Source organism: Colias croceus, chromosome 17 (genome assembly GCF_905220415.1).
Source record: "Colias croceus chromosome 17, ilColCroc2.1".
In the NCBI taxonomy this organism is placed as follows: Eukaryota; Metazoa; Arthropoda; class Insecta; order Lepidoptera; family Pieridae; genus Colias; species Colias croceus.
In genome coordinates, this window is record NC_059553.1 from 9,035,684 (window position 1) to 9,049,983 (window position 14,300).

General features: G+C 32.1%; 1 protein-coding gene across 1 annotated transcript; it reads right to left on the minus strand.

Moving 5' to 3' along the window:
* Positions 1-1,110: 1,110 nt before the first annotated feature.
* On the minus strand, positions 1,111-3,001 carry LOC123699143 (filaggrin-2-like). Its single transcript, XM_045646022.1, has 3 exons — positions 2,948-3,001; positions 1,874-2,435; positions 1,111-1,375 (listed from the first exon to the last, which is right to left on the minus strand). Exons 1-3 carry the CDS (start codon positions 2,954-2,956, stop codon positions 1,152-1,154), a joined length of 795 nt encoding a protein of 264 aa, XP_045501978.1. The 5' UTR covers positions 2,957-3,001; the 3' UTR covers positions 1,111-1,151.
* Positions 3,002-14,300: the final 11,299 nt, after the last annotated feature.

The following is a 14,300-nucleotide window of genomic DNA, read 5'->3' on the forward strand; positions in this document are numbered from 1 at the left end:
CCACCCGCGGCTTCGCCCGCGTTTGCAAAGGAAAACCCGCATAGTTCCCGTTCCCGTGCGATTTCCGGGATAAAACCTAACCTATCTCTCAAGTTGGATCGAACTGCACATGGTGTGCGAATTTTATTATAATCGGTTAAATGGTTTAGGAGTCCATTGAGGACAAACATTGTGACACGAGATTTATATATATATAAAAAAGATGTAGTGATTAGTAGAATTTTTATTTCATTAAACTATCTAACATACGATGATTTTCCAATTTTGTGTTATATTTCGCTCGTTGTGTCATTTGTGTAACATAATATGTCTTTTGTTATATTGACACTTTATTGATATTTGAAATTTAATTCTTGTTGAGTCAGATTTTTAATTATTTTTATTTTCGAAATAATAGTGGCTGTTATCGTCATTGGTCAAATAATAATTAGACGTCTAGCTTTTCACGCGCGGTTTCGCCCAAACTTAACAAAATATTATAGTCACACTTAAAATACATAGTGAACGACAGACAAAAAAAAGCTCTGTGCTTTTGTTCTACTCTATATTGTAGTGATATAGTTTATTTCAATGATAAAAGTGTATAAAGATTTTCTATTTTCAGTTTGTTATATATTAACAGGCGCTAAGATGTGATTTTAATAATTTTAATAAGTTTATTTAAAAATACATAAAACTATAAGTGAGTGCTTTTGACTGAAAGTGAGCTTATGCGTGATTGGCTGAAAATTAGTATTTAAATGTAATTATATATGTATAATTATGTATAATTTAAGATATTTGCACGCTCAATTACGAGCAGAATGTCTAAGAACCTATAAAATTTGTACTACTTCAGCTATGTAACTACATTCAGCAAATAAAGAGAATTTGAATTTGAATTTGAATTTGAATTTAAAAAAAGCCTACTATTTAAAAAAAGCCTACTATTAATCATTTATTGAAAAGAAATGTGTTATATCATTACTTGCTATTTGGTCTGATTTCTCAACATCTAAAAAGTATAGAAGTTATTCATAAAGTGATAGTAATTTAAAAACACCTTACAGGCGTTGATTAGTGATTATCTTTCTCTCGTTTATATTCATTTTAGTTAAATAAAATACAACATACAATTCAATCATTTAATACTATACAATGAACACAACACATCAGTAATGATAGCCTGTCTGTTCGTCGAAGGGTTGCTGAGGAATCTCCTGGGACTTAGGAGCCAGGTATTGACGGTTGGCTTCAAAAGAACGGGTTGCAGCGAAAGCGTTGTTCTGCTGGGATCCGAACTGGGGCTGACCGTATTGTGTGCTGGGGGCCTGGGCATATTGGTTCTGGGAGTACTGGGATTGCTGGCGTCCGAAGCCACAGGTTGAGCAGGCAGCTGTAAGTAGATTTGGTTATTTTGAAAAGAGAAATAGTTAGGCAGATAAGTGTTAGTATATTGATTATTATGAAAGATAATATAGATAATATATATAATAATAATAGGGCAGGTGGCGAATAAATTGATTATGTTGGGTAAGGAATGGAGTAGACGTGTACGATTATTATTATGTTGAGAAAGGTATAGTAGGGTATAATATATGGAATAATGATGATCGATGAATAAAGAGTAGTATGCGGTTTTATTGATGTGACACTATTATCAATTGCAAATCACATGCAAATACTTATTGAAAAGTGCTCTTAATATATTTATAAATTGTTTGTATAGGATAAATGTTGTTTTTATAGAATTTATGAAGCTAGTGATTTGTCAATTGATAGATATACAATGTTTTATATTAATAGATAAACAAGAACAAATTGCCGTAAATTATTATATTATTAAGACGAAAATATTTTGTATTAAAATTAAATACGTATTTAAATTACTCACGTTTGATGGAAGATCCGGAGAAGCCATGGAGAGAACCAGATGAGGGCTGGTCCGGGGGCAGGTATTGCTTCAAGTCAGCGGCATTCAAAGCACTGTTAGATCCAAAACCTTGGTTGGAATTGAAACCAGATCCGTGCGAATGAGAGGAGAAGCCATTGGACGCTCCCTGTGATCCAAAACCATTTGACGAACCGTGGGATCCGAAACCATTGGTTGCCCCCTGTGATCCGAATGCATTGGACGCACCCTGTGATCCGAAACTGTTGGATGCCCCGTGGGACCCGAAACCATTAGATGCGCCGTGTGATCCAAATCCATTAGATCCCTGGCTGTCAAAACCGCTGTTGAAAGAAGATCCACCATGGCCGAAAGCGTTGGAGCCCTGGGATCCTCGAGCGCTGGCTCCGAAATGTCCAGATCCAGATCCGAAACCGTTATGGGATCCGCTGTGTGAGTTAAAACCTCCGGAGAGAGAGTTGGAACTGTCTGGTGGAAGGTAGCCTCGTTCCAGGTGCTCCAGACGGCCTGCTGCGGCGACAGCGATGCAAGCGGCGATGACGAACTGTAAAAATAAATTAAGGCATGTTTTTAAAAGGGACTGCTGAAAGGACAATTGTGGTACAAACTTGTTTGAAAGGAGCAATAAGTTAACTATGGTTATAGGTGGAAATAAGATGGGATGATGTATTTATGATCAATATGATGAGGGAGATTTTCAGGTCATTATAACACTACAATTATGAAAAGATAATATGGTGATATTATTTAATTATTCTTACACCAAACTCTTATGTTTATTTTAGGGAGGCTTTAAATTGATTTACTTATACAAGTATACTTTTGGGGCAGATATTGAATACGTATTAAAATTGAAAAGCTTGAGAAAAGTCGTTTACATGGTTAAGTTAAAGTTAAGTAAATGGTTAAGTTATGGTAAATTTAAGCGCAGGAAAATGCTTTACTGGATATTGGAATATACAGTTTGATGTTAAAACTTCATATTTTGATAGCACTTGATGGATGAGTAAACAATTGTTTTAAATATTATATGAATATTATAAAAAATCAAATTACCAGTTTCATTTTGTATTGTTGGATGTACTACCGAATGTGAAGCTCACTCGAAACTGTGCTTCTGCCAACAAAGTGACCTATTATATACCAAGTGACCTGCTCCTAATCCTGATCCATCAAACGCGTGTTCTGACGTAATTCTCATAGTAATAGAGTTTGCAAGATATCACATACATGATCGGGTAATTAGCGTAATGTTTTTTTTTTCGACCTCGTCAGTCAAAGGTTTTCAAGGGTAATAATTATTAATTTCAGTAATTCAATCGGTTTCATTATGAAAGCTCTATTGTATTGCAGTTTTGATGAATCGTGATTTATAATTCGTGATTAGAATACCATTAGCCGATTAAGAAGTTGCGATTTTGCAATGTTTTTTTTTTTTGGGTTTGGACTGACAGAACTTATACGTGATGGTAGAGTTAATTGTTTTTTTTGTTATAAATTATAAATTGAAATTCAATTTTTGTTAATTCGTTATCTCGAGCTCAATGTACGGCTAGTTGAAAATATATTTTAGAGTTTAAATTTTTTATCCTGATTAAAATTAATATTAACTTGCTTAATTTGGGAAACGGAATAATACAATAAATATATGATTATATATATACTTTATATAATGAGTAACAGATTTTTTTAGTTAGAAATGATAGTTTCATGTTGCTACTATCGTGCAGTATTAAAAATAAAAAAATACTATTATCTGTAGTAGTTGCATAAATAAAGTAAATCTTTTCCTAAATAAGTAGTTCCATAAGTAGTGGTAAGTAATAGTTTATATAGTTAAGAAGTTACTATGTTAATAAAACGGAGATGGCTCAATTACAAGTAAAAAACGAACACCTACACGGCGTAAAAGGTTAATTGCTAATTTCAATAATACATGAAAAGTAAACGCATATGTTATCTAGCCTTTAATATTTACTAGCGACCCTCCCGCGGCTTCGCCCGCTTTGTCTAAACCCATTTAATGTTACACTAAATTACTAAAACATTTCTGAAGATTCACTCTATCTATTAAAACAAGAATCAATCCGTTGCGTAGTTTTAAAGATTTAAGCATGCATAATTGCATAGGGACAGAGAAAGCGACTTTGTTTTATACTATGTAGTGATTTATAGTACCTACACTATATGTTCGTTATGCTTCGAAAAATGTAGTTATGCATACAGACTGTATATAGTCAATCACTCAGAAATAATTCAATTTTACACACTTTATAGTTTTAGGAAGCTTTCCTGAAGCTTTTAAGCTTATATTATTATATTAGTTGCAAACAGTCAAATATTTAAAACATTAAAATTCTGAGTACTTATTTGCGTGTACAAATGACGTCATGAATATCTATCTATAAAAATCAATCGCCAAATGTGTTGCTAAGCGAGAGGCGGACCGCTAACAGAAAATAAAAGTGTGTTATTTTTTTTAATTTTGATCTAACTGCCAAATAAAATAAGTGATATAAAAATAAATAAATATAATGTTGATTGATACAAAAATTGACAATTTATTCAATTCATTTGCTGACTGAACTATAAAGAGAAAGCTTCAGCTTCAAACTGATAATGTAGGTATCATACTAAATATAAGGTGCAAATTAAAAATATTAATTCTTCAGTAACAGCAGCTAGTTTTTAACGAGCCTAGCTTTATCTGTATGAAGAAGATTAATTATTAATATATAGCAAAATATGTTATAATATTAAGTAGTTTTTAACTGATAGCTCACACGTTCAAGTGACTTGCAAAAATTAAGGCTAGCTATTTTAAGATGTAACTAATAATAATGCATAATATTTTTTTTTTAAAACTCTTTATTCTAAATGAAAAAATGTCCCAAAAAATCCAATGAAAAATATTATTCGTATCGATTTATCTGTTTTTAAGAGTCCCATGTCCATCAGATATATTATCATTTTTATATCCCCATAATATCATGCAAATAGCAACAAGCTAATTATTAAATAATTAACAGTTCGTTCACAAAAGCTATGGTGAAAAAGTTTCATCTCCTAAGTATTTAGAAGTAGTAAAAGTAAGAAAAAAAACATCCAGTATTATTAATTATTGTAATATTGGTATGGAATCATGGTGTTTTTGCATAATTATTTAATACTAGCTATCCACCCGCAGCTTCGCCCGCGCAGTCAAAGAAAAACCCGCATAATTCCCGTTCCCGTGGGATTTCCGGGATAAAACCTATCCTATTTCCCGGGGAAAAAAGTAGCCTATGTTCTTTGTCGGGTATCAAAATATCTCCATACCAAATTTCATGAAAACTGGTTCAGTAGTTTAGGCGTGATTGAGTCAGACAGACAGACAGAGTCTGACCCTGTGTAAATCAGCACACTTTCGCATTTATAATATTAGTATGGATTGGTATGGAATCACAACTTAGGGGAGTAAATGCATTTTATTAATTCAAGAGCAATTATATTTCTGATTTAGTTTAGAGTTTCCTTTCACAGAAATTATTAAAGTAATAAAACACACATGAACAATACGTATATTTCTAGTTCAATGACAGTGTATTCAATTGCACCACATGATCACAAATACGGCTATCTAGTCAAAAATACATGTAAGATTTGTGTCGGCGATGTGCTCTTTATTTGTACATTTTGGTTATCAATGTTAACTGTGACCTCAAGGAGTTGAGTTCTAACTTCCATTTTATTAGTGCAATAAATGTGTCAATGTGTTTGTTGTAGGTGGAGAAGAGATTTTCTTTATTTTTTATTAATAATAACAACCATTGTTACGTTAGTAGATGCTTCGATTGATATTGAGATGCATTACGTTTTTTTTATCAAATAAGTATATAATATTATAATATGTGCAAACGCTACCGCGGCCGTAGGTATTGCGTACGGACGCGGTAGCGTTTAGCTACTATTATATTGTATTCTGTTGTATGTTGACCGCCTCCTTGGTACAGTGTTTGACGCGTGAACGTAGAACCGAGGGGTCTTGGGTTCGATTACCGGTGGAAGAAAAAAAAATGTCCCGGTCTGGTAGGACACAGAAGGCTGATCACCTACTTGTCCCTAAAGAAAAAAAAATGTCCCGGTTTGGTAGGACACAGAAGGCTGATCACCTACTTGTCCCTAAAGAAAAATCGATCAGTGAAACAGATGTATGCATAATGCATCTGCCCCTTACCCCACTACGGGGACACGGGACTTCACTCACTTCACTTATGTAGGTATTCTGTGGTCGCGGCGTAGCTTTTGACGCCACGCTTAGAACTGTAAAGCTTTTCATCTGCGACACAGGGTAACTAAATTGGCTTTATTAATTATGAACATGACAAAAGCACTTTCAGTTTTATAGGGAGCTTGATGTCAAAATACAAGCTTGAAATAAAAATTGGCGCATCTTAAATAAAACAAAACCTTTACAATTACATCATAACGATATTTATTATACTCTGCAACCATCAAAAAACCAGTTTTACATTCAGAATAGAATTGCATCAAAATCAGGTTCACCATTGCCAAGGTCATTGCGATAGACAGATTTACGCAATTACGGCGGCAAGTTCACTTTCATCGTAACATTATAGACCTTCAATATTATATTACATTAGCGTAATATATGGTAATATGATCTTAATCGCTTCTTGTAATATTGTTTAAAAGCTTTATTTTATTAATATAAAATACTAGCTTTCCGCCCGCGGGTTCGCCCGCGTTTTCAAAGAAAAATCCGCATAGTTCCCGTTCCCGAGGGATTTCCGGGATAAAACCTATCCTATCTCTCAAGTTGGATTGAACTGCACATGGTGTGCGAATTTTATTATAATCGGTTAAGTGGTTTAGGAGTCCATTGAGGACAAACATTGTGACACGAGATTTATATATATATTATGAAGATGAAGATAGTTGACTTTTTAATAATTTTTGTATCCGGTATTACTACCGTCTTACGAATTTTTTAATATTGTTAACTATGCTTTAAGTATAGTTAAGTAGGTATGTATTTTGAAAAGCTTTTTATGGTTATTGCCTTATTTATTTTTTAAATGTTACATTTCAATGATAATAATTAAAAAAAAGTATTCAATATTTACCTGATGATTATTATTTAAATATAATATATTATGTGGTACTTACGATTCTATTTGAATGACCGGTTGGCTTGGTTGGTAGTGGTCCTGCCTTCCAAGCCAGAGGTCGTGGGTTCGATTCCCACCCGGGGCAAATATTTGTGTGATGAACATAGATGTTTGCTCTGTGTCTGGGTGTTATTTATCTATATAAGTACTAGCTTACCGCCCGCGGCTTCGCCCGCTTTCTCTTAAACGATTTGAAATTTAAACTATCCTATCTCTCAAGTTGGATCGAACTGCACATAGTGTGCGAATTTCATTATAATCGGTTATGTGGTTTAGGAGTCCATTGAAGACAAACATTGTGACACGAGATTTATATATATTAAGATTTATTTAAAATTATATATGTATGTTTATCAGCCATCTGATTTCTATAACACAAGCGAAAGCTTAATATGGGATCAGATCGTGATTCGTGCCGTGTATGAAAATTGTCCTGAAATATTTATTTATTTATTATTTATTTATATATTCACTTCCCCCAAATTTACCCGGGTTAACCGGTGATAAAAAATTTCCTTTGTCGTCGGTAAATAGGTAGCTATCAAATTAATCGGTTAATTATTTTTTTCTCAATTTCTGACGCCTGCTAGTAAAATAACAGAAATTTTTACGATTCACAATTTTGCTATTAAAAAATCCTAAGCATCAAAAGACATGAATATAACTTATATCCAATACCCTGTCTTTATTTATTTGTTGGATTGAATGTTGGTTTTTATTCTTACTAAGGAAAAAAAAAATATATCGCTGTCGTATTTTTTATATTATTTAAAGCTAAACAAAAATCAAAGTTTTTGAAAGTCTTAAATAACAGGATTGACCGCCTCCTTGGTACAGTGGTTGACGCGTGAGCGTAAAACCGAGGGATCCTGGGTTCGATTTCCGGTGGAGACGAAAAAAAAAATATGTCTCTGGCAGGACACAGAAGGCTGATTACCTACTTGTCTCTAAAGAAATTCGATCAGTCAAACCGATGTATAATGCACCTGCCCCTTACCCCACTAGGGGACATGGGACTTCACTTAAATAATAGGTTAATGTTTATCAGAACAATAATTATTCACATCTGCTCTCAAATAAATTTATTTAAATACATTTCGATTAATATTACATTATAAGCTCATTACGAGGTCTTTGAGGATTACAAGTATTAAAAACTACAAGTGGAGTCACGTTATTTTTATAACATTAACCTCTGTAATACTTGTTACTTCATTAAATCAATGGCCAATTCGTGTTATGGAATATAAAACATTATTTTATTAAAATAGATTTGGAGATCCGTATTTATTTTTTCCATTAATATTTTTTGTGTTTCATTGTCGGTAACAGACACTAATACTACAATTAGTAATTGATTATCATTATCCTCACTAGTAGATATAAGCCACGGAATGTCGTTTAATTTTTCTATCGCCAGACTCTAGGCGGTGTAAACTATATATTATTGCTTCCATTAATTTCACTGGCTTTTTTACAGGCTGTACTAATGGGAGTAAATAGTTAATATTGAATGTAACGAGTAGCGTGCAATAGTGTCGTGAAAAGTACGAAAAAATAATTTTCGCTCAAAAATTGCACAATAAAAAATATCGAAGTGGGCTCAAAGACGTTCATTGTATTATTTTCGCTGATCAAAGTCGTTTTGAATCGTTTTGTATGTATGAGTGTTGTGTCCTATAACATGTTTAGTGGTGTTCCTTTTGTACCGCGTTTTCGTTTGAACTTTGAAGCTTTTTGGTAGTTGCAATTTACAAACATTACTTCAAGATAAAATGAAACTGGGGCAAGAAACTAGTTCCAGCACCTTGTCACTACGAATTATAACCGAAAAAATAGTAACATGTCTATTAAACTGCATTTAAACTTCACATTAAATCAAACAAAAAATTGTCTGCATAGCCTAGGTACAACTTGTAAAATTCTAAGAAATCTGAAGCGCTCACTTAAGCGCTCATTACTTCGAAAGAACATTATTTTAATTGATTGCAGTTGGATATTTTCTCATCTTTGATTTACGATGTTTGCGAAATAAACATGCCTTAGATACCGATGCGTAATTCTTATTAGTCTCTTATGGTAATGACTGGACTTAGGTCATGTCTTAAACGGCTATCAAAAGCACCTGGTTGTGGAATCAGATAATAATATTATATAGTAATTCTTGTTTAAATAGTAAAAGTGAATTTATTTTTAAGGTACTTCTGTAGACATTTTATACATTAATTGTCTTTTTGTGGTTTTGCTGCGAGTTATAATAAGAAAAGCATTGTTAATTGTTATGCAGTATATTATATACTAGCATACCGCCCGTCGCCTCGCCCGCTTTGTCTAAAACCTTCCTCTTGAATCACTGTATCTATTAAAAAAACCAAATCAAAATCCGTTACGTAGTTTAAAAGATTTAAGCATACAAAGGGACATAGGGACAGAGAAAGCGACTTTGTTTTATACTATATTATAGTGATGACGCTACATCACTTTGTTTCATAGAATTATAAAAGTAAAAAAGTAAAAAGTAAAAAATTATTTATTCTTTAAGACACGTATACATCAGTCATAATACATACATTAAATAGTGCTTAATACAGTTTCTTAAAGAAAAACGTTAAAACACAGGAAATAAAATCATTGGTTCCCGCACTAGGCAATGCCTGTCCTGCGGGACCGTGAAATGTTTAACAATTTTATAAACAGAGCGGCGATTATGTTATGGTATACAAATATTTAAAATTCAGATTTAAATTTAATACATTAACATAATACAGATTAAAAATTAAATTAGATTAAAAATTCATACAAACAATAATTAAACAAAAGTGAAAAAAAAATAATAATAATTAAGAATAAAATGATGGTCATAATATAAAAAAAATTGATATGATTTCATAGCAATCGTCAATGAAAAAGGCCTGTTTCATACCGATTACAATCACACTGGCTTAAACAAATGCCACAAGTAATTATAAAAGTAACAGTAATATAACTTCATGTATAATTAGGTATAGTGGAGTTACATGTAATTAAAGTTTATTCTTATAATAAAATTAAACATCATTAGTCATTACATAACCAGAAAACGAATCAAATAAAGAAGTCATAATATTGAAAAAATGCGATAATTTTCATATTCTCACTGCATACCGAAACATTATTAACCCTTATTAAAACGCTATACTTCCCACGTCTCAGATTGAAATAAATCGTGTTTTATTTTTATATGCTTAAACCTAATGCAGTGTAATACTTATCTACGCAATCTTAACATTTCAGAGAACTTTTTTTCATGGAAACACTTTTCAGAAAATTATTACATGTCATGGTAAACACACGTCAAAGTCAGGTGACGTGATTTTGCGACCGAAAACGACCGTTATTTTTTGGTTTTTTGTGTAGTGCTGAAAAAAAATTAGATAAGTAGATTTGAGTTTTAGCTATGTAAACTAGACTATATTACGGTTGCGTGAAACGTAAAAATATGCCCAGAATCTTTCGTTTATACCTTGGTAGAGTCGATTGAAATTAAGTCTATAAGTGGGAAGATATCATCCCAGTGTTCTTCACTGCACACGACATTCGGAAATTCTATATATAAAATCCGTGTGTCTAAAAAATCTTTTTTAGTTGGTAAAAGCAACTTATTTATTATTATTCATTATTTCCTGATCAGATAATTAGACATCTTAACTCAATACATTAGTATTTACCTACCTATTGCTTTTATTTTGTTTTAGAAAAATGCCTTGTTTATATTGAAGTCATTCATTTTTCAATTCCCGAATTCTTCCCTTAGTAAAAGAAACTTGCATTGATGAGTACTTTCGCCTGCTTTATTAAAAAATATAATCTATATATTTTTTTACGATAAAATTTAATTCACAAGTGGAGTCAGGGAAACTAGCTAGTGTTTGAAAATATTGGTGTCATACTGGACACTGGGAGCTATAGTTCCCACCTTTCCAATCTTTTTACAAGAGCGAACAGATGACGTTATATATACTTCCCACCAAAAAAAGGGTACTTCCCACCCACTAACCCCTCTTTTGTGTGTATTTTTGAAATCTACGACCCAAAATTACCCAGGAACGTATCTTACTTTTTTGTTAACTCCTCCACAGGCTCGCGTTTGAATAAGGGTTAAAATATAATCTTCTATAATTTGTCAATTACATTCTTGACCAGTAATAAATATTTATCATTTTCCAAATGAATCTAATGTTTCATTCATATGAGTTTTGCAATTAAATGGAGCCGTCAATTGGTTCTTACAATCTTAAAATGGTAAAAAACCCGTACCGGTCTCATCATCTGTCAGCGTGGGATTAAATACATTTATTCGGACACATAAAATTTTTAATTTTTCTTCGTTTTAATTTGACTTGATCTCATTTTTTTTTTGTTTCCTGGGGAATTTATATGTAAATGTATAAAAATTATGTATTTCTCTACTAATTAAAATAATTATATTTATTAGTTTTCGACAGTTCGTTGGTGGCTTTAATTTCTATATCAGATGCTCTATATCTACAATTTTTATAAATTTACAATAAAACCACTTCATAATGAATTTTTTTTAACATCATTCCTTATCATAATATTATCATCTCTAGAATTGCTGATCGTATATTCAGATCTCGGATCTCTCAACTTATTTTAAGGCATCGTGTTTTATATAAAGAAAAAAAAGTGTTACTTGCTTCTCTTGAGCTCTAGTTCAACATCAGATATTCCCATTAATTTTTATCTTTTAGCAGAAAAATCAAACGTATGTACCTATTTCTTAACATTGGGTCTATAGTAGGTTGGTAGGGTGACAGGTTCGTTTGAAAGCATGTGTTAAGGTTTCCGGAATAAATCATAGCTTTTGTTTTGTATCGTAGTCAAAAATAATGGCTACCTAACAGAAAAAAAGTGTCGTGAAATCGCAATAGTCACAATTATTATGAGCGTGTGGCAAACAGACACGCCGCCATATATTTTTTAAACTCCTGCCCATTTCTATCTAGTATTTCTTAAACCTTTTCGATTAGTTTTTCGGTATAATAATAAATTCATTTTTAAATTTATGATACGATATTTTTTTAACTTTTGTGATTTTATTGATTTTTAAATTATCACCATATTTAAAGAGTCTATAATAAAAAAAATAATAACAGCTCCGACCGATCACACCAAGAACAGATTCTTCCAAATCAATAATTATAATGTTGTGGCAAAATGTAGCTAGTCCCTAATGTGCCAACGATCTCATGGTATGCCAGACCGCGCCAAACGTGGCTATCGCAAAAACCAACCAGACCATAATATACAGTGAGATGAGTTTTACGACTATTTATAAGACCTCAAAGGTCGAAAGATCTTCGTTTGAACTAAATAGATATGTAGTTTATGTGTGACCCTTTTTTTGTAGGAAAAATTACGAAAATCTAGACATTTGTAGAACCTAATAATTTTACAGTAGGTATATTTTTTAAAGAATAGAAAAAATTCGATCTCCATCAACCCGGGCCTGACGCTTGACCAATTCGGCCACCCGTGATTCCGCCAGAGCAATCAAATTTATTCTTCTCTTTCACTACCTAGTTGTATGTATCTAAGGGATACACCGCGTACATATTATTTAACAGTAGTTTATAGTGTGTATGTGTCTAGGTTCATCTAATCTTTACTCAAATATAGAGGTAAAATTTCTAACTTCGTGTAGGGGTGGGTTATCTTCGAAAGTATTGATACGATCATGAAAACAGACAGATACCCGTTGTACACGTTTATTTTATTTCTGTTCGCATAAACGTAAAAAACTTAAAGTTTACAAGCTTAAGGTATGAAAAGCTTTCGTTATTTGACTCTAGGTGGCGTTGGTTACATTTTTCCAAAACTAATAAGAAGATATTCCAAATAAAATGCTTCTAAAGATGGTTATTGATATCATCCCATAAATGTATAAATTGCCCTACAATATGATTTAATTGTTAACATCTTCAATAGGTATTGAATACCAATTTTATACTCTATATTACGAGAAACATGCCGTTTTAAGTGTTTCCTCATTTCTGTGCATTATTATATGGTTGGAATATTCATTTACGATTTATTTAATATCCAAAATGAGAGCAATATTTGCAAGAAGTTTTATGTATGAAAATGGTGCTTTCCGTAAGTTTATCAAAGAAATGTTTTGCGTTATCTGCATATAAAATTAATTCAATTTTTATAGCATATAGGGCTTGTTTAATATGTATAGATTCCTTGATTTTATCGTAGATACTAATATTATACAGAAATATAATTTGAAATTTGACAGGTATCACAATTTTAATAATTATTTATTAGAAATCACTTTCAAATTAGAGTTATAGTACTTAATGTAACTAAGCTTTAGGCTGCTCCACCAGAGATGTGTGAGGATGCGTAGCAAAGGATGTGTTTGTGAAGTAGCAATAGTATCGATTCAAACGCTAATTGAAGCGATATGATTGGTTCTTTACAAACTAAATTGGTTTCTATTTTATTTTAGAAAACTTACAGCAAGGACCTACAACTATTTTTTACTGTCTATTTTCTGATGTATAAGGAATCTGGTGGCCACTTAACATCAGGTAGCACAACTATTCATTTGCTTGCTCTATCGTAAAAAAGTCGGTCATATATTCTTTTAATAGATAGTAATAATAATGTTTAACGTTCATTACATTTTTAACGTCTACTACATAATATGTGAATGAGATCGCTACCTTGCGAAAAGGCCATTATTGGACATACTACTTACTTTGGTACTAATAATCATACATATTTTGTCTTCTATCTATGTATATGTGAATGTTGTGTGTGGAATAAAGAATTATCTATAATAATATAATTGTTATATAATATAAAGTGAAAAAACTAAAACCCAACTACGACAATAACCGGCGCTGAAAAAGTATAAAACAAGATTTCAGAATACTGAACTGAACAAAGTTGCTAATGTAGTTGCAAGTAAATGGACACAGTAGACTCAACCAAGATGCCTTCGTTGTAAATTGACAATAATGTCATACAATACTATTCTGAAGTATGCAATATTCCACTATGTAAAGATAAATTTTCATGTTTGGAAAGGCGTAGTCACACGTTGCATACCTAATATACCTATCTACCGTAGCACTTGAACAACGTGTGACTACGCCTTTCCAAACATGAAAATTTATCTTTACATAGTGGAATATTGCATACTTCAGAATAGTATTGTATGACAT

Bases quoted from the DNA above. Each gene is read 5' to 3' on its own strand.
- LOC123699143 (XM_045646022.1), bottom strand. The intron at 1,376-1,873 runs GTGAGTAATTTA...ATCTACTTACAG, and splicing joins CTCCGGATCTTCCATCAAAC to CTGCCTGCTCAACCTGTGGC.